The sequence below is a fragment of the Salmo salar genome, chromosome 19 (genome assembly GCF_965601325.2).
Source record: "Salmo salar chromosome 19, fSalSal1, whole genome shotgun sequence".
NCBI classification, from domain to species: domain Eukaryota; kingdom Metazoa; phylum Chordata; class Actinopteri; order Salmoniformes; family Salmonidae; genus Salmo; species Salmo salar.
The window spans coordinates 33731106-33753117 of NC_138309.1; the positions used below are offsets into that span (position 1 = coordinate 33731106).

The following is a 22012-nucleotide window of genomic DNA, read 5'->3' on the forward strand; positions in this document are numbered from 1 at the left end:
GTAATATTGTATTAAATGTAGGTAGTAATATTGCAGCTATCAACCGAACTAAACATAAAAAAGATATGACATTCTCATTTTAAAACTTTTATTTAAATAGATGAAATTTACTTTGCGTGGGTGTCATACCTCAACATGCACTAGTAGCATGGACGTATCCAAATAAATGTCACTAGAAAACAGATCAAACAAATGAAAATGCAGCTACTTTGATGTTATTCTATCTGCAGAGTTGATGCGACTATGTTATTCACAGTTGGCTAGCTAGCAAGCAATAAAACAAATATAATGAACAACCAGTCTGCTTCTCTAGCAACCAGTCTGCTTCTGTAGCAACCTAACAGAACTAACAACCAGTCTGCTTCTCTAGCAACCTAGGAAAACCTGATTTAGTCTGCTTTCTGACAGACACTGGGTGACAGATTTACCTTTCAGCAGGATAATAACCTGAAACACAAGGCCAAATATACACTGGAGTTGCTTACCAGGACGACATTGAATGTTCCTAAGTGGCCTAGTTACATTTTCGACTTAAATCGGCTTGCAAATCTATGACAAGACTTGAAAAGGGCTGTCAAACAGGTCCCGTGTGGCTCAGTTGGTAGAGCATGGTGTTTGCAACGCCAGGGTTGTGGGTTCGATAACAACCAGTCTGCTTCTCTAACAACCTAACTGATAGAACTAACAACCAGTCTGCTTCTCTAACAACCTAACTGATAGAACTAACAACCAGTCTGCTTCTCTAGCAACCTAACTGATTGAACTAACAACCAGTCTGCTTCTCTAACAACCTAACTGATCGAACTAACAACCTAACTGATCGAACTAACAACCTAACTGATCGAACTAACAACCTAACTGATAGAACTAACAACCTAACTGATAGAACTAACAACCAGTCTGCTTCTGTAGCAACCTAACTGATATAACTAATAACCTAACTGATAGAACTAACAACCAGTCTGCTTCTGTAGCAACCTAACTGATAGAACTAACAACCAGTCTGCTTCTATAGCAACCTAACTGATAGAACTAACAACCTAACTGATAGAACTAACAACCAGTCTGCTTCTGTAGCAACCTAACTGATAGAACTAACAACCAGTCTGCTTCTGTAGCAACCTAACTGATAGAACTAACAACCTAACTGATAGAACTAACAACCAGTCTGCTTCTGTAGCAACCTAACTGATAGAACTAACAACCAGTCTGCTTCTCTAACAACCTGATAGTTATATCAGTTAGGTTGTTAGTTCTAACAACCAGTCTGCTTCTCTACCAACCTAACTGATAGAACTAACAACCAGTCTGCTTCTCTAACAACCTAACTGATAGAACTAACAACCTGATAGAACTAACAACCAGTCTGCTTCTCTAACAACCTAACTGATAGAACTAACAACCAGTCTGCTTCTCTAACAACCTAACTGATAGAACTAACAACCAGTCTGCTTCTCTAACAACCTAACTGATAGAACTAACAACCAGTCTGCTTCTCTAACAACTTAACTGATAGAATTAACAACCAGTCTACTTCTCTAACAACCTAACTGGTAGAACTAACAACCAGTCTGCTTCTCTAACAACCTAACTGATAGAACTAACAACCAGTCTGCTTCTGTAGCAACCTAACTGATAGAACTAACAACCTAACTGATAGAACTAACAACCAGTCTGCTTCTGTAGCAACCTAACTGATAGAACTAACAACCAGTCTGCTTCTCTAACAACCTAACTGATAGAGAAGCAGACAGGTTGATAGTTCAATCAGTTAGGTTGTTAGAGAAGCAGACTGGTTGTTAGTTCTAACAGCCTAACTGATAGAACTAACAACCAGTCTGCTACTCTAACAACCTAACTGATAGAACTAACATCCAGTCTGCTTCTCTAACAACCAGTCTGCTTATCTAACAACTTAACTGTTGTCTTACCTGTTGTTGTCTTAGCTAGCTCTCCCAATCAACAGCTGTGATTGCTTTATGCCTCGCTTTATGTCTCTCTCAAATGTCAATATGCCTTGTATACTGTTGTTTAGGATAGTTATCATTGTTTTAGTTTACAGTGGAGCCCCTAGTCCCACTCTACATGCCTCAGATTCCTCCTTTGTCCCACCTCCCACACATGCGGTGACCTCACCAAGTATAACCAGCACATCCAGAGATGCAACCTCTCATCATCATCACTCAACCTCTCATCATCAACCCCTGCTCTAAGCAAATTCAAACATGTCCTATAATACCATCCACATAGTATTCAGGAGATCCATGACTGAGGGTAGGCATCAAAATATCTCTCTACCTGCTCCATTTGGCATTGTGTAGTAGCCTTGTGGACTTGCATATTGAACGGCATTTCCATGCACAACTTAAGTAGTACATAACTCATCAAAACACACTTAAATTATTTTCATAATTGAATGTATAGAAAAAACAACAGATACATTCTAATAATTTGGGAAAGACATTTTAAACTAAAACAGTACCATACAGTCTTACTTTTTGATAACATATTCATATTAGGGAATTCCCAAACCCGCACACACAGATAACAGTCTAACATGGAAGTAAATTATTCAACTAGCCCTTTGAATTCATGAATGATTGATACAACATACAAGTGTAACGTTACATTAAGTTTAGTCTAGTGCCGTACAGAAAGAGATATTAAAATGGAGGTGTCCCGCCCGTCCAAATTCAGAATGACTAACCATATCCGTCTCCACACCATTGCTCTATCAGTAAACCAGATGTGGACTATGTCAGGGCCCATATGTATCAAGCATCATGGGCTGTGTTTACACAGGCAGCCCAATTCTGATATCTTTTCCACTAATAGGTCTTTTGACCAATCACTTAGGATCTTTTCATATGAGATCATTTTCAGAACTGATCTGATTGGTGAAAATACCAATTAGTGAAAAAAATATCAGAATTGGGCTGCCTGTGTAAACACAGCATTAGATTAGGAGAACTGGTTTTGCCTTTAATATCACAATGATTAGGATTATATGGAAAGGGAAAATCTGACCCTAGATCAGCAGCACTACCTTGAGATGCTTGATACATTTGTCCCTAGGAAGCACCTTCTTCATGTGGGTCTTCTAGAAGGTGTATCCAGGGAGCTTGTTAACTACCAGCTCAGAGACATGTTGGTACTCATTACTGAACCCCAGAGAACCCAGTTCATCTATAGACTCTTTAGCTAGCTCTCCTGTCTCCTCAGTTAGCTCCTCTCCTGCCTCCTCAGAAGGCTCCTCTCCTCTCTCCTCAGTTAGCTCCTCTTCTATATCTTCAGCCTTGTGGGACTCAGGTGAGGAGTTGTAGTCAGTAGAGATGCAGGTGTCTACAGAGTACCCCCTGTCTGACCTACTGTTCTTAGTGTGGATGGAGTCAGTGTGGGTGTCTACAGAGTACCCCCTGTCTGACCTACTGTTCTTAGTGTGGATGGAGTCAGTGTGGGTGTCACTGAGTTGGCTTGATGCTCCGAGACTCTCAGAGAAAGACCCCTTGGGTCCCTGAGACCATGTACCAGCAGGCCTGTTGGTTGAGGTTCCTCTAGCCCCAGAACCAGACCTCATGGCTCCTCCACTACAAGGTCTTGCTGCCAGCTGAGTTCTAGAGCAGACTGAGTGTATGGATGCAGGCGTGTCTCCAACACTGTCGGAGGAGACGCTGAGGGCTGAGGCCTGGGTACGAGGTCTGATGACGTGTGTGTTCATCAGGGAGCGCTGGGGAGACGTCTCAGCTTTAACAGGAACAGGAACAGGAAGAGCCACTCTTCTTCTCTGGCTTCTCTCTGAGACACTGGAGCTGTCAGAGTTATGGTCACCTGACACTCGGCTCCTCCTCTTGTCCCTAGTCCCGCCCCCAACAGACTCAGGGCTCCTCCCCCTAGTCTTCCCACCCCCAACATGCTTAGGGCTCCCCCCCTAGTCCTCCCACCCCCAACAGGCTTAGGGCTCCCCCCTAGTCTTCCCACCCCCAACAGGCTCGGGGCTCCTCCCACTAGTCCTCCTGCCTGAAACAGGCTCAGGGCTCCTCCCACTAGTCCTCCCACCCCCAACAGGCTCAGGGCTCCTCCCCCTAGTCTTCCCACCCCCAACAGGCTCGGGGCTCCCCCCCTAGTCTTCCCACCCCCAACAGGCTCGGGGCTCCCCCCCTAGTCTTCCCACCCCCAACAGGATCGGGGCTCCCCCCCTAGTCTTCCCACCCCCAACAGGCTCAGGGCTCCTCCCCCTAGTCTTCCCACCCCCAACAGGCTCGGGGCTCCCCCCCTAGTCTTCCCACCCCCAACAGGCTCAGGGCTCCTCCCCCTAGTCCTCCCACCCCCAACAGGCTCAGGGCTCCCCCCTAGTCTTCCCACCCCCAACAGGCTCAGGGCTCCTCCCCCTAGTCCTCCCACCCCCAACAGGCTCAGGGCTCCTCCCCCTAGTCCCACGCCCAACAGGTTCAGGGCTCCTCCCCTTAGTCCCACCCCCAACAGGCTCGGGGCTCCTCCCACTAGTCCTCCTGCCTGAAACAGGTTCAGGGCTACTGAGAAGGTCAGTTGAAGGTGAGTAGCCATCACCATCAGTAGGGTCTAGACTGCTGAAATCATCCAGGTATTCTACTGCCCCCACACCGTCCAAACTATCACTGCTGGAGGCTGAGTGGGGATGTTTGTGTCTGGAGCTTCTTCTGGTGTCTGACATGTGGGGCTTGTGGCCAGAGTCTGAAAGGTGTGGTCTGGGTTTGGGGCCTCTTGGAGTCTCATCCCCGTCTCCTCTGCTGTCAGAGTCAGTATGGTCGTACTCTCCACTCCCTAACACCTCCTCTGTGTGATCAACACTGGGAATATGCACCCACAGTTTACTGTGACTGTCCTGCTTGGAATGGGATGATGGTTTCTGTTTTGGTAATATTTGGTAGGAGTCATCTCTCTTACAGTAAAAATCCTCTGCGTTGACACTAGTTGTGAATGTGTTTGTTAGTTCCTGCGGGGTTCTAGTTGAGATGTTTCCCTGCCGTCCATAGTCTCTGTCCAGGCTACTTATCGAAGTCGCAATGTTTTCATTTAGAATATCATTCCTATTGAGTAGCTTCCTCCTATCTATAGGTTTATCTGTTTGACTGTTAGTGTTGTTGGACTTCCTTCCAGGACCCTTGGTCTTGAGTGTCTGTTTGTCTGTCTGTTGCTTTCTGCACTCGTGGATGTGGCATTTTATGCCACAAGGTTTAACCTGCTTCATTCTTAGGCGGAACGTTTTTGTCATTCCAAAACCTAACTTCTTCTTGGGAGAGGACTTGGAGACTGTATTGCCACTCATTGTATTCTCCCAGTTTGTTTTTCTGATAGAACTTGGTGGGGTAGTGCTGCATTGTTCCTGAAGCGGCCTGTTCTTCACTCTGGGGCTAGGTCCGACCCACAGTTTGGGAACCACTGGGCAAGGAGACTGCCTGTCTCTCTGTGGTGATGTTGTGGTGTCTCGTAGGCACTGGGACTGAGGCAAGTCCGCCTGTCAGAATCACAATCACCTTTATTCACCAAACACAATCACATATACCCAGAATTTGACTTGGCTAAATGCCAGCAATAGACACAAATATACAGACAGAAGAAATTACACAATGTACATACAGTATCATACCTGTCCATTAGAAGGCTCTGTCAGCGGCCTGTAGATCCATGCTAGGTTGGGGTGGACTGAAAAGAGCTGCTGTAGCTGGGTCTGACTCTGTCCACTCAGCTGGGCGAGCTCAACGAGCAAGGTGTTCAATAGAGGGAGTGACCTCAGAGCCTCCCCTAGGATAGATGCTGTCTGCTGGGGTTGGTGCCGTCCCCTCTCTTCCCTGCCTCTAGACTCCATAACCACATCCTGTCTCGGTCTACGCCTGTGGTCTGTAGCAGGAACCGGTGTCTCCTCATTCCCCAAGTCCAGATCCTCTACCCTGAGAGACTCCATGTCTAACACCCTGTACTGGTCTGGTTCATTGTGTTGTTGTTCTACAGGACTGCTGTAGTAAAGAGATGGGGGCTGAACACAGAGGCTTCCCTCATCATACTCCTTATCAATAGCAGCCACTCTGAGTGTTCGGTGATGCTGCTTGCTTCCAGAATGTTCTGTTTGAGTGGCAGTTGAAACTGGAACAGTCTGCCGTGCTTCTGGCACCACTTTCTCACTGGGCTTGCCATTTATATGAATATTCTGATAAAGGACCTTGGAAGGCGTATTGTCAATGTCCAAGTCAAGTGGTTGCATCGTTCCTTCCCCACGATCGACCTGTAAATGTTCTATTGGTTTCATAGATTCAACTGGTAAATGTTCTATTGGTTTCATAGATTCCGTCCCGTGTGTAATACCAACTGGCAATACCCTGTTATCAGGTATATGTGGTAATGAACTACTTCCCAGACTGAACAGATTATATCCCAAAGAAATAACACCTATTTTCTCCCCCATGAGATTAAATAAGTCAATAAGTCCTTTCTCTCCTTGGGAAGAGGGAGAGGAGATACCATGAACCTCCACATCACACCTGATACAGTCTATCAACCTGACCAGAGACACCAGCGAGCTGCCTATCAACTTGGGAACCTCTCCCCTCATATCCAGGACCACAGCATGCAGAGGAGTGTTGGATAGGTGGGTGTGGAGGGAGTCCAGGTGGGTTTTGAACAAACACGACTTGCCTTTGTTGAAAGGGTATTTAAATGTTTCATGGGCTTGATAGAGCTGGTTTTCCTTCTCAATGTCCTCGTCATCATCATAGTGCCGTTGTTCTAGCAGTGGAGTAGACGTTTCTGGTTGATAGATGAGCAGAGTTGGGTAGTCTAGTAATCTCACACCGAGGGCTAATTCATCGGAATAATTTAGGCATTTTCTGGTTTTGTATAATCTGATATATTCCACAAATAGTTCGAAAGAAAAGAGAGTTTCGTTGTTATTTAATCGCTCTGTCATTGTGTCATTGCGACAGGTGTCCGAGCAACAAGAACTTGACGGATTTCCTCTCAACCCAGAATTGCCAGTGATAACATTCTGAATGGAGATCCCTGGTTGAATGAATTGGTTAAACATCAATCAGACCACTTAGAAAGAAAACAACGTGTGTTTTTTCTATAATTTACGAGAGAATCACAGCTGAAATGGAGGAGAAAATCCGTAAATTAGCCTGTCAGCACCGATAACCCACAAGCTTCTTCAGCTCCATGGAAACAAACTGGTCTCCGTCGCGCGTCTTTTACGTCATCTGATGCCAGAGGATTCTGGGAATAGTAGTTTTCAGTTCTGGCCATGTTAAAAAAATTGTGAATAATGTTACATTAGCCGATTTATTAGGAGGCATATTGAGCTACAAATGCACACTAATAACAAATATTTTTTTATAACTAACTATCTGTACTAATAACTTAGGAAATGTATCCTTAAAGCAAAGAATATAATACAATATAATATAATAGAATAGAACTCAATATCCTTTATGGACAAATAGCATAGAGAAAAATTATAGCATATTAAAGACTTAATTTGACTGGATAGTATTGCTTTTATTTCCATGTTATAACAAGTTCGAGCCATTTTCCTGCAGCTCGCCAGTTGGTGCCACTGTGGGGCTTTGTTCAGAGATAGGCTATGATATGCCGATTGCTTTAAATATATATATAAAAATGTAATGTCTATTATCCAGAATATAGGGCTATTCCATTTGGGCCTGCTATTTTGTGCCCTATTCTCACAACCAGAGATACATCTTCGTCACTGTCACACCTCGCCGTTATGCTCTCTTTTCACAGTATAGACTTGAGTGACTGAATTACAATCATTAACAAATAAATCTCCTCTGTTCTCTTCACTTGTGTGTTTGGCTGGATCTCTCTATTCCCACAAATCATCACATTAAGAAGGCGGAGGGAGGAGCTATCCGTCAGCGGTGGCACCCTGCTCTGCTCTGCTGTCATCCCGGACTAAAGCGGTCTCCAGATGGATATCACACCGAACAGCAGCCGGAGAGAGGAGAGAGAGGGTCTATGGAACTTCACACGTTGGAGCGTTTCTATGGATTAAAACGGTTAAATCTGTCGACAAGGATAATAACCGTCTCGTCTATCTTCCCGAATATTAGCCTATTCTTCTGCTGCTCAAGTGAAAGGTAATGGCACAGATGTTCTTACTACTGTTCTCCCCAATAACGGAATAGAGTGTCGGGTTTGTTCTGACGTCCAGGTACAGCGCCGCTATTATAGCCGTCATAATTTTATTGTCCGTCTGTAGAAACAAATATATGACTGTGTTAGTGGGGTAGTGAGACATAACCTGTCCGAGATATATTGTTGTTTGGTGTAATTATGTGTAGACAATGATAATCCCAGTCGAAAAAAGCCATTGACAGAAACACAGAGTATAATAGTGGTAACTTTTCACACACCACAGTGAAAGTTTCCACCGCACAAACTGGTGTGATCTACTGCTGCCACTATTTGACAGATCATTTGATGAGTCTCTACTACACACAGGGTTTATATGCGTTGCTTCTCAGTAGTATAATGCGTTTCCAGACGTACAGTACAGAGAGCCATTGTCCTAGTGATCCTTTGTAGAGGTTGATGATAAAATCATATTTCATGTTGATAATGGCTATAGCCTATTATCACATAATAATATCCTGGACGGATTTTCTCGCTTGGAAATATAATATTCTAAAGTATTGTGAATAGCCTACTATGCCTGGTGTAATGTTTGTCTGTCAGCTGGTGGTATCTTTTATTCTCTGGTGGTGATACTTCCCTGAGACGACAGGGGGTGATGAAGACCTCAATCCATGTCTGACATCATAGCCTACCTACCTGCATAACTTTTTCTCTTGAGTCCCCCACACTACTACTCTACTCACAGTCTGAGTCCCTTATACTACTACTCTACTCACAGTCTGGGTCCCTCACACTACTACTCTACTCACAGTCTGAGTCCCTCACACTACTACTCTACTCACAGTCTGAGTCCCTCACACTACTACTCTACTCACAGTCTGAGTCCCCCACACTACTACTCTACTCACAGTCTGAGTCCCTCACACTACTACTCTACTCACAGTCTGAGTCCCCCACACTACTACTCTACTCACAGTCTGAGTCCCTCACACTACTACTCTACTCACAGTCTGAGTCCCTCACACTACTACTCTACTCACAGTCTGAGTCCCTCACACTACTACTCTACTCAAAGTCTGAGTCCCCCACACTACTACTCTACTCACAGTCTGAGTCCCTCACACTACTACTCTACTCACAGTCTGTCCCTCACACTACTACTCTACTCACAGTCTGAGTCCCAAATGGCAACCTATTCCCTTTTTAGTGCGCTAACCTGGACCCACATAAAACTCTGGTCAAAATAGTGCACTATATAGGGAGTAGGGTACCATTGGGATGCATCCATAGTCTCATAACAACGACGAGGTGCTTATCAATAAACTGGAATGTAACAACCTAGTTCCTTACTGTTGGTGCTTATCAGTAGATAGTAATGTAACAACCTAGTTCCTTACTGTTGGTGCTTATCAGTAGATAGTAATGTAACAACCTAGTTCCTTACTGTTGGTGCTAATCAGTAGATAGTAATGTAACAACCTAGTTCCTTACTGTTGGTACTTATCAATAGACAGGAATTATTTCACCTCTATGGCCTATTTATTGCCTCACCTCCCCAATCTTACTACTTTTGCACACACTATACATAGATTTTTCTATTGTGTTTTTGACTGTTTGTTTGTTTATCCCATGTGTTACTCTGTGTTGTTGTTTTTGTTGCACTGCTTTGCTTTATCTTGGCCAGGTCGCAGTTGTAAATGAGAACTTGTTCTCAACTGGCCTACCTGGTTAAATAAAGGACTTGTTCTCAACTGGCCTACCTGGTTAAATAAAGGACTTGTTCTCAACTGGCCTACCTGGTTAAATAAAGGGTTAGGGTTAGGGTTATATATAATATATAAATACCTGGTTAAATAAAGGTGAAATAAAATAATAAATTAAAAGGGCCTTGGTCAGGGAGGTGACTAAGAACCCGATGATCACTCTGACAGAGCTCCAGAATTCCTCTGTGGAGATGGGAGAACCTTCCAGAAGGACAACCATCTCTGCAGCACTCCACCAATCAGGCCTTTATGGTAGAGTGGCCAGACGGAAGCCACTCCTCAGTAAAAGGAACATGACAGCCCGCTTGGAGTTTGCCAAAAGGCACCTAAAGGACTCTCAGACCATGAGAAACAAGATTATATGATCTGATGAAACCAATATTGAACTCTTTGGCCTGAATGCCAAGCATCACGTCTGGAGGAAACCTGGCACCATCCCTATGGTGAAGCGTGGTGGTGACAGCATCATGCTGTGGGTGTCACAGAAGTTGTCATGGAGAGAAGACCAAGGCGCAGCAGGTATGTGAATACTCATATTTAATTTAAAAAAAGGAGTAAAGCATCCACTTGACAAAACAATAAAGGTGACAACAGCAACAGTTCTGCAGGCTATTAAACGCAGTGCAAAAACAACCACCCACAACCCCAAAGAAAAACACACACACCTATATAGGACTTCCAATCAAAGGCAACTCAACACACCTGCCTTCAATTGGCAGTCCCAATCAACAACACAATCATTCACATACACAAAAACTGCCAAGTCCTGACCCCAAAACTAATACAATAGCTCCATCTGCTGGTCAGGACGTGACAGTACCCCCCCCCCCCCCCCCCCCCCTCAAGGTGCAGACCCCGGAATGCACCTACCAACAGAAAACACCAACAAAAAACCCATAAACACTAACCCCTAAACAATAAGGGAGGGAAGGGAGGGTGGCTGCCGTCACCGACAGCACTGTGCTACACCCTCCCTCCCCAACCCACCTATCCTGGAGGTGGCTCAGGTGCAGGACGTGGACCTCGCTCCACCTTTGGCGTCGCCCACTTTGGTGGCGCCGATAGCTGCGCCGGGCAGACGGGCCACTCGGGCTGACCCTGGCAGACGGACCACTCGGGCTGGGTCGGAAGACATGCGGGCCACTCGGGCTGGGCCGGAGGGCAGGAGGGCCACTCGGGCTGGGCCGGAGGGCAGGAGGGCCACTCGGGCTGGGCCGGAGGGCAGGAGGGCCACTCGGGCTGGGCCGGAGGGCAGGAGGGCCACTCGGGCTGGGCCGGAGGGCAGGAGGGCCACTCGGGCTGGGCCGGAGGGCAGGAGGGCCACTCGGGCTGGGCCGGAGGGCAGGAGGGCCACTCGGGCTGGACCGGAGGGCAGTCTGGCCACTCTGGCAGTTCCGGGCAGTCTGGCCACTCTGGCAGTTCCGGGCAGTCTGGCCACTCTGGCAGTTCCGGGCAGTCTGGCCACTCTGGCAGTTCCGGGCAGTCTGGCCACTCTGGCGGTTCCGGGCAGTCTGGCCACTCTGGCGGTTCCGGGCAGTCTGGCCACTCTGGCGGTTCCGGGCAGTCTGGCCACTCTGGCGGTTCCGGGCAGTCTGGCCACTCTAGCGGCTCCGGGCAGCCGGGCCCCTCTGGCGGCTCCTGACTAGCGGGCGGCTCTGGCGGCTCCTGACTAGCGGGCGGCTCTGGCGACTCCTGACTGGCGGGCAGCTCTGGCGACTCCTGACTGGCGGGCAGCTCTGGCGACTTACGACTGGCGGGCAGCTCTGGTGACTGTTGACTGGCGGGCAGCTCTGGTGACTGTTGACTGGCGGGCAGCTCTGGTGACTGTTGACTGGCGGGCAGCTCTGGTGACTGTTGACTGGCGGGCAGCTCTGGTGAGTGTTGACTGGCGGGCAGCTCTGGTGACTGTTGACTGGCGGGCAGCTCTGGTGACTGTTGACTGGCGGGCAGCTCTGGTGACTGTTGACTGGCGGGCAGCTTTGGCGACTTACGACTGGCGGGCAGCTCTGGCGACTTACGACTGGCGGGCAGCTCTGGCGACTTACGACTGGCGGGTAGCTCTGGTGACTTACGACTGGCGGGCAGCTCTGGTGACTTACGACTGGCGGGCAGCTCTGGTGACTTACGACTGGTGGGCAGCTCTGGTGACTCTTGACTGGCGAGGCTGGGCTGACGCACTAGACTCCTGATGCGTGGGGCTGGTACTGGACGTGCCAGCCTGGAGATACGCACCTCCATGCTAGTGCGTCTAGCGGGAAACACCGGAACGAAAGGGCGCACTGGCGGTCTTGAGTGCAGGGTTGGCATCACCCCTTCCGGCTCGATGCTCACCTTGCCCTGGCACCTGCAGGGCGCTGGTACTGGGCGGACTGGGCTGTGCGTCCGTATAGGCGAGATGGTGCGTACCTCAGCGTAACATGGCGCCCTCCACCTCATACGCACCTCCCTGTAGTCATGGGTAGCTGGCTTACGGCTCTTCCCTGGCCTGGCCAAGCTACCCGTGTGCCCCCCCCCAAAAAAATCTTGGGGGTGCCTCTCGGGTTTCCTACCCAACCGTGTTCCAGCATAACATTCCCGTTGGTTCCTCTGTCCAGCTGCCTCCACTCTCCTGAGTGCCTCCACCTGTTCCCATGGGAGGCGATCCCTTCCGGCCAGGATCTCTTCCCAGGTGTAGGCTCCCTTGCCGTCCAGGACGTCCTCCCATGTCCATTCCTCCCTTTTTTTCTCCTGTGGCTTCCTCCTCTTCTGCTGCTTGGTCCTTTGGTGGTGGGTGGTTCTGTCACAGAAGTTGTCATGGAGAGAAGACCAAGGCGCAGCAGGTATGTGAATACTCATATTTAATTTAAAAAAAGGAGTAAAGCATCCACTTGACAAAACAATAAAGGTGACAACAGCAACAGTTCTGCAGGCTATTAAACGCAGTGCAAAAACAACCACCCACAACCCCAAAGAAAAACACACACACCTATATAGGACTTCCAATCAAAGGCAACTCAACACACCTGCCTTCAATTGGAAGTCCCAATCAACAACACAATCATTCACATACACAAAAACTGCCAAGTCCTGACCCCAAAACTAATACAATAGCTCCATCTGCTGGTCAGGACATGACAGTGGGGTTGTTTTTCAGTGTCAGGGACTGGGAGACTAGTCAGGATCGAGGGAAAGACGAATGGAGAAAAATACAGAGAGATCCTTGATGAACCTGGACAAGTCTCATCACCTCAGACTAGGTTAAAGTTTCACCTTCCAACAGGACAACGACCCTCAGCACACATCCAAGATAACGCAGGAGTGGCTTCGGGACAAGTCTCTGAATGTCCTTGAGTGGCCCAGCCAGAGCCCGGACTTGAACCCGATCTAACATCTCTGGAGAGACCTGAAAATAGCTGTGCAGCGATGCTCCCCATCCAACCTGACAGAGCTTGAGAAGATCTGCAGAGAAGAATGGGAGAAACTCCCCAAATACAGGTGTGCCAAGTTTGTAGCATCATACCCAAGAAGACTCAAGGCTCTAATCGCTGCCAAAGGTGCTTCAACAAAGTACTGAGTAAAGGGTCTGAATACTTATGTAAATGTGATATTTCCGTTTTTTATTTGTAATAAATTAGCAAAAATTTCGAAACCTGTTTTTGCTTTGTCATGATGGGGTATTGTGTATAGATTGACAAGGGAAAAAAACTAACAATTTAATCAATTTTAAAATAAGGCTGTAACATAACAAAATGTGGAAAAAGTAAAGAGGTCTGAATACTTTAGGAATACACTGTAGACAGTTTGAGGACAGTTTGGTTGTTCCTACAGGAGTCTTTTTCTGTGCTCCAAATTGGCACCCTATTCCTTTTAAAGTGCACTACTTTTAACCAGATCCCTATGGGCCCTGATCACAAGTAGGGCACTATATAATGAATAGGTTGCCATTGGGGACGCAGCCCTGTCCCTTGGCTGAGAAGGTAAAGAAATGTAATGGTGTTATAATATTGTTTATCCTTCAGTTCCGTATCCCTCTCTTTTCTTCCTGTAGGAAGTTTATTCTACATAACCATTACATTCCTAATAAAGGAAATAAATAGGCCTCTCTTCTCAATGGGACTGCAGGAGTAAGGGGTGTAGACAAAACAACAAGTAGTGGAATCTACAGAAATCCTTAACAAGCAAGTGTTATGCTATATAAAGACCTTGTTCTGAAATCTTTCAGAAGCCTGTCAGCTGACTCCAGCTCTATGTGACATTAAATGAATGGATGGATGAATGAGTGGATGGATGTAGGAAGATTGTTGGAAGGATGATTAGATGGATGGATGTAAGAAGGATGGATGGATGGACGAATGAGTGAATGGCTGTAGGAAGGATGTAGGAAGGATGGATGAATGGGTGTAGGATGGATAGATAGATGGATGGAGTGGATTGATGCCTACTGTAGCTGAGTGGATGGATGGATGGATGGATGGATGGATGGATGGATGGAAGGAAGGAAGGATGGAGGATGGATGGATGTAGGAAGGACAGATGGATGTAGGAAGGATGGATGGATGAATTAATAGATGGTTGTAGGATGGATGGATGTAGGGAGGATGGATGGATGGATGTAGGAAGGATGGATGTAGGGAGGATGGATGTATGGATGAATTAATAGATGGTTGATTGATGGATGGATGGATGAATGTAGGAAGGAAGGATGGATGTAGGAGGATGGATGGATGTAGGAAGGATGGATGGATTAATTAATAAATGGTTGTAGGATGGATGGATGGATGGATGTAGGGAGGATGGATGGATGGATGGATGAATGTAGGAAGGATGGATGGATGGATTTAGGAAGGATGGATGGATGTAGGAATGATGGATGGATGGATGTAGGAAGGATGGATGGATGGATGAATGTAGGAAGGATGGATGTAGGAAGGATGGATGGATGAATGGATGTAGGATGGATGGATGGAAGGAAGGAAGGATGAATGGAGGATGGATGGATGTAGGAAGGACAGATGGATGTAGGAAGGATGGATGGATGTATTAATAGATGGTTGTAGGAAGGATGGATGTAGGGAGGATGGATGGATGGATGGATGTAGGAAGGATGGATGTAGGGAGGATTGATGGATGGATGAATTAGTAGATGGTTGATAGATGGATGGATGGATGGATGTAGGAAGGAAGGATGGATGTAGGAGGATGGATGGATGGATGTAGTAAGGATGGATGGATTAATTAATAGATGTTGTAGGATGGATGGATGGATGGATGGATGGATGGATGGATGGATGGATGCAGGGAGGATGGATGGGTGGATGGATGATGGATGAATGTAGGAAGGATGGATGGATGTAGGAAGGATGGATGGATGGATGTAGGAATGATGGATGGATGGATGTAGGAAGTTTATTCTACATAACCATTACATTCCTAATAAAGGAAATAAATAGGCCTCTCTTCTCAATGGGCCTGCAGGAGTAAGGGGTGTAGACAAAACAACAAGTAGTGGAATCTACAGAAATCCTTAACAAGCAAGTGTTATGCTATATAAAGACCTTGTTCTGAAATCTTTCAGAAGCCTGTCAGCTGACTCCAGCTCTATGTGACATTAAATGAATGGATGGATGAATGAGTGGATGGATGTAGGAAGGATGTTGGAAGGATGATTAGATGGATGGATGTAAGAAGGATGGATGGATGGACGAATGAGTGGATGGCTGTAGGAAGGATGTAGGATGGATGGATGAATGGGTGTAGGATGGATAGATAGATGGATGGAGTGGATTTATGCCTACTGTAGCTGAGTGGATGGATGGATGGATGGATGGATGGATGGAAGGATGGATGGATGGATGGATGGATGGATGGATGGATGGATGGATGGATGGATGGATGGATGGATGGATGGATGGATGGATGGAGGATGGATGGATGTAGGAAGGACAGATGGATGTAGGAAGGATGGATGGATGAATTAATAGATGGTTGTAGGATGGATGGATGTAGGGAGGATGGATGGATGGATGTAGGAAGGATGGATGTAGGGAGGATGGATGGATGGATGAATTAATAGATGGTTGATTGATGGATGGATGGATGAATGTAGGAAGGAAGGATGGATGTAGGAGGATGGATGGATGGATGTAGGAAGGAAGGATGGATGTAGGAGGATGGATGGATGGATGTAGGAAGGATGGATGGATTAATTAATAAATGGTTGTAGGATGGATGGATGGATGTAGGGAGGATGGATGGATGAATGTAGGAAGGATGGATGGATGGATGGATGTAGGAAGGATGGATGGATGTAGGAATGATGGATGGATGGATGTAGGAAGGATGGATGGATGGATGGATGAATGTAGGAAGGATGGATGTAGGAAGGATGGATGGATGAATGGATGTAGGATGGATGGATGGAAGGAAGGAAGGATGGATGGAGGATGAATGGATGTAGGAAGGACAGATGGATGTAGGAAGGATGGATGGATGAATTAATAGATGGTTGTAGGAAGGATGGATGTAAGGAGGATGGATGGATGGATGGATGGATGTAGGAAGGATGGATGTAGGGAGGATGGATGGATGGATGAATTAATTGATGGTTGATAGATGGATAGATGGATGGATGTAGGAAGGAAGGATGGATGTAGATGGATGGATGGATGTAGTAAGGATGGATGGATTAATTAATAGATGTTGTAGGATGGATGGCTGGATGCAGGGAGGATGGATGGGTGGATGGATGATGGATGAATGTAGGAAGGATGGATGGATGTAGGAAGGATGGATGGATGGATGTAGGAATGATGGATGGATGGATGAATGTAGGAAGGACGGATGTAGGAAGGATGGATGGATGGATGAATGGATGTAGGATGGATGGATGTAGGAAGGATGGATGGATGTAAGAAGGATGGATGGATAGATGGATGGATGTAGTAAGGATGGATGGATGGATGTAGGAAGGATGGATGGATGTTGGAAGAATCGACAGATGGATGGATGAATGTATGAAGGATGGATATAGGAAGGATGGATGGATGAATGGATGTAGGATGGATGGATGTAGGAAGGATGGATGGATGGAAGGATGGATGGATGTAGGAAGGATGGATGGAAGGATGGATGGATGTAAGAAGGATGGATGGATGAATGTAGGAATGATGGATGTAGGAAGGATGGATGGATGAATGGATGTAGGATGGATGGATGTAGGAAGGATGAATGGATGTAGGAAGGATGGATGGATGGATGTAGGAAGGATGGATGTATGGATATAGGAAGGATGGATGGATGAATGGATGTAGGATGTATGGATGTAGGGAGGATGGATGGAGGATGGATGATGGATGTCGGGAGGATGGATGGATGGAGGATTGATGGATGGATGGAGGATGGATGGATGGATGGATGGATGTAGGGAGGATGGATGTAGGGAGGATGGATGGATGTAGGGAGGATAGATGGATGGAGGATGGATGGATGATGGATGTAGGAAGGATGGATGGATGGATGGATGGAGGATGGATGGATATAGGGAGGACGGATGGATGGAGGATGGATGGATGGATGTAGGAAGGATGGATGGATGGAGGATGGATGGATGTAGGGAGGACGGATGGATGTATGTAGGGAAGATGGATGGATGGAGGATGGATGGATGGATGTAGGGAGGATGGATGGATTGATAAATGGGTTATGGTTAGGAGGGTGTAGAGAATAGACAGCCCATTAACAGCAACATCATATGTTTGTAAAGGATTAATCAAATCAAGCTTTATTTATACAGCACATTTCAGACATGGAATGCAACACAATGTGCTTCACAGGGAAAAACAAAAAACAATGAAAATAAAAACTGAAATATTTACTACACAACAAACATAAGAGGATAAAAACAAAAGAATAACAATAAAAACAGAACCACTAAAAAGCACCCTGAGGAAAAGCAAAGCTAAAAATATCTATTTTAAACATGTCCACAGTTTCGTCCCCCTCAGGTTCTCTGGCAGGCTATTCCAGAGGCTGGGGGCATAATAACTAAAGACGGCCTCTCCATGCCTCTTGGTCCTCGGCTTTGGGATAGTTAAAAGGCCAGAGGACCTGAAGGACCTACTGGGTACATAACTTAAAAGCATGTCTGACATGTATTGAGGTGCACAATCATGGATTGATTTAAAAAACAATAGAAGAATCTTCAAATATATTCTAAAACTCACAGGCAGCCAGAGACCTTAAACCTGGTGTAATGTGTGCTCTCCGTCTGGTCTTGGTTAGTACCCATGCTGCAACATTCTGTATGTTTTGCAGTTGACCAGTGGCTTTCTTGGGTTGACCAGACAGGAGAGCATTACAGTAGTCAAGCCTGCTTGTAATAAAAGCATGGATGATGAGTCTCTCTGTATCAGACTGAGAGAGAAACGATCACACCATGGCAATGTTCCTCAGGTGGTAAAAAGCTAATTTGGTCACATTCCTAATGTGCTTTGGTGGCCTATACAGGGTTACGGCCAGCACAGGTGGCTGACATTAATACAGTATAACATGATGGTCTGGTCTGGTGGCTGACATTAAAACAGTATAACATGATGCTCTGGTCTGGTGGCTGACATTAATACAGTATAACATGATGGTCTGGTGGCTGACATTAAAACAGTATAACATGATGCTCTGGTCTGGTGGCTGACATTAATACAGTATAACATGATGGTCTGGTAGCTGATATTTAAACAGTATAACATGATGTTCAGGTCTGGTGGCTGACATTAATACAGTATAACATGATGCTCTGGTCTGGTGGCTGACATTAATACAGTATAACATGATGGTCTGGTGGCTGATATTAATACAGTATAACATGATGCTCTGGTCTGGTGGCTGACATTAATACAGTATAACATGATGCTCTGGTCTGGTGGCTGACATTTAAACAGTATAACATGATGGTCTGGTGGCTGACATTAATACAGTATAACATGATGCTCTGGTCTGGTGGCTGACATTTAAACAGTATAACATGGTGCTCTGGTGGCTGACATAATACAGTATAACATTATGCTCTGGTCTGGTGGCTGACATTAATACAGTATAACGTGATGCTCTGGTGGCTGACATTTAAACAGTATAACATGATTCTCTGGTCTGGTGGCTGACATTAATACAGTATAACATGATGCTCTGGTCTGGTGGCTGACATTAAAAAAGTATAACATGATGCTCTGGTCTGGTGGCTGACATTTAAACAGTATAACATGATGCTCTGGTCTGGTGGCTGACATTTAAACTTTATAACATGATGCTCTGGTCTGGTGGCTGACATTTAAACAGTATAACATGATGCTCTGGTCTGGTGGCTGACATTAAAACAGTACAACATGATGCTCTGGTCTGGTGGCTGACATTAAAACAGTATAACATGATGCTCTGGTCTGGTGGCTGACATTTAAACAGTATAACATGATGCTCTGGTCTGGTGGCTGACATTAAAACAGTACAACATGATGCTCTGGTCTGGTGGCTGACATTAAAACAGTATAACATGATGCTCTGGTCTGGTGGCTGACATTAAAACAGTATAACATGATGCTCTGGTCTGGTGGCTGACATTAAAACAGTATAACATGATGCTCTGGTCTGGTGGCTGACGTTTAAACAGTATAACATGATGCTCTGGTCTGGTGGCTGACATTTAAACAGTATAACATGATGCTCTGGTCTGGTGGCTGACATTTAAACAGTATAACATGATGCTCTGGTCTGGTGGCTGACATTAAAACAGTACAACATGATGCTCTGGTGGCTGACATTAAAACAGTATAACATGATGCTCTGGTCTGGTGGCTGACATTAAAACAGTATAACATGATGCTCTGGTCTGGTGGCTGACATTAAAACAGTATAACATGATGCTCTGGTCTGGTGGCTGACATTAATACAGTATAACATGATGCTCTGGTCTGGTGGCTGACATTTAAACAGTATTACATGATGCTTAAATGTTGCGAAACGAAATGTCCTTGCAGCTGAGAGCACTAGTAACTTTAGACAGCCCATTAACAACAGCAGCATCTGTGTGTAGAGAATAGACAGCCCATTAACAGCAACAGCATCATATGTGTGTAGAGAATAGACAGCCCATTAACAACAGCATCATATGTGTGTAGAGAATAGACAGCCCATTAACAACAGCAGCATCACCAGGGGATTAGAGAGCGAGAGTCCTGCTAATGCCTTAATGAAAGTCCTGGTAAATAGAGATCTGCTATGACTTGTTGCCTGTCAAGTCGGCTGTCGCTGTATTTACTGACTACTGTTTACTGACTATTTACTCACTGTATTTAATTACTATTTACTGACTGTATTAGCTGACTATTTACTGACTGTATTTACTATTTACTGACTGCATTTAATGACTATTTACTGACTGTATTAGCTGACTATTTACTGACTTAACTTCCTACAGTTTTGTAACGGGTGCGTGTTGGTGGCAGGGAAGTCAGGTGCAGGAGAACGAACTTGGTATAAATGGAGTCGTTGAATAAGAACTCACAACAAAACTCCAAAACCAAAAAATACAACTGTAATGTTGCTGTGCTAGTACTGTAACATAATGTTGTTGTGGTAGTGCTGTAACGTAATGTTGTTGTGCTAGTACTGTAATGTAATGTAATGTTGTGCTAGTGCTGTAACATAATGTTGTTGTGCTAGTGCTGTAACGTAATGTAATGTTGTGCTAGTACTGTAACATAATGTAATGTTGTGCTAGTGCTGTAACATAATGTGATGTTGTGCTAGTGCTGTAATGTAATGTTGTTGTGCTAGTGCTGTAACATAATGTAATGTTGTTGTGCTAGTACTGTAATGTAATGTTCTTGTGCTTTTGCTGTAACGTAATGTTGTGCTAGTGCTGTAACATAATGTTGTTGTGCTAGTGCTGTACTGTAATGTTGTTGTGCTAGTACTGTAACATAATGTTGTTGTGCTAGTGCTGTACTGTAATGTTGCTGTGCTAGTACTGTAACATAATGTTGTTGTGCTAGTGCTGTAACGTAATGTTGTTGTGCTAGTACTGTAATGTAATGTAATGTAATGTAATGTTGTGCTAGTGCTGTAACATAATGTTGTTGTGCTAGTGCTGTAACGTAATGTAATGTTGTGCTAGTACTGTAACATAATGTAATGTTGTGCTAGTGCTGTAACATAATGTAATGTTGTGCTAGTACTGTAACATAATGTAATGTTGTGCTAGTACTGTAACATAATGTAATGTTGTGCTAGTGCTGTAACATAGTGTAATGTTGTGCTAGTACTGTAACATAATGTAATGTTGTGCTAGTACTGTAATGTAATGTTTTTGTGCTAGTACTGTAACATAATGTAATGTTGTGCTATTACTGTAATGTAATGTTGTTGTGCTAGTACTGTAACATAATGTAATGTTGTGCTAGTACTGTAACATAATGTAATGTTGTTGTGCTAGTGCTGTAATGTAATGTTGTTGTGCTAGTACTGTAACATAATGTAATGTTGTGCTAGTACTGTAACATAATGTAAAGCTGCACTAGTGCTGTAACATAATGTAATGTTGTTGTGCTAGTGCTGTAATGTAATGTTGTTGTGCTTGTACTGTAACATAATGTAATGTTGTGCTAGTACTGTAACATAATGTAATGTTGTTGTGCTAGTGCTGTAACATAATGTAATGTTGTGCTAGTACTGTAATGTAATGTTGTTGTGCTAGTGCTGTAACATAATGTAATGTTGTGCTAGTACTGTAACATCATGTAATGTTGTGCTAGTACTGTAACGTAATGTTGTGCTAGTGCTGTAACATAATGTAATGTTGTGCTAGTGCTGTAATGTAATGTTGTTGTGCTAGTGCTGTAACATAATGTAATGTTGTTGTGCTAGTACTGTAATGTAATGTTCTTGTGCTTTTGCTGTAACGTAATGTTGTGCTAGTGCTGTAACATAATGTTGTTGTGCTAGTGCTGTAATGAAATGTTGTTGTGCATTTGCTGTAACGTAATGTTGTTGTCTTGTTGTAACAGAATTATTGATCTGTTTTTCACTTAAATAGATCTTGTCTCTTTCTAGTCAGCAGGAAGCAGATTGTGCAGTCAACCTTTCTACCTGTTGTG

General features: G+C 45.0%; 2 protein-coding genes across 2 annotated transcripts in view; one reads left to right on the plus strand and one right to left on the minus strand.

Moving 5' to 3' along the window:
• Positions 1-3100: 3100 nt before the first annotated feature.
• On the minus strand, positions 3101-7196 carry map10 (microtubule associated protein 10). The gene is made up of 3 exons (XM_014157955.3): positions 5627-7196; positions 4402-5494; positions 3101-3744 (listed from the first exon to the last, which is right to left on the minus strand). Exons 1-3 carry the CDS (start codon positions 7055-7057, stop codon positions 3101-3103), a joined length of 3168 nt encoding a protein of 1055 aa, XP_014013430.3. The 5' UTR covers positions 7058-7196.
• Positions 7197-7739: 543 nt separating this feature from the next.
• The window catches only part of sipa1l2a (signal-induced proliferation-associated 1like 2, genome duplicate a), a 735281-nt gene continuing 721008 nt past the window's right edge, over positions 7740-22012 (plus strand). The window contains exon 1 of the mRNA XM_082965719.1: positions 7740-8129. The gene's annotated coding sequence lies outside the window, so the exon portion shown is untranslated. The remainder of the gene's footprint in view (positions 8130-22012) is intronic.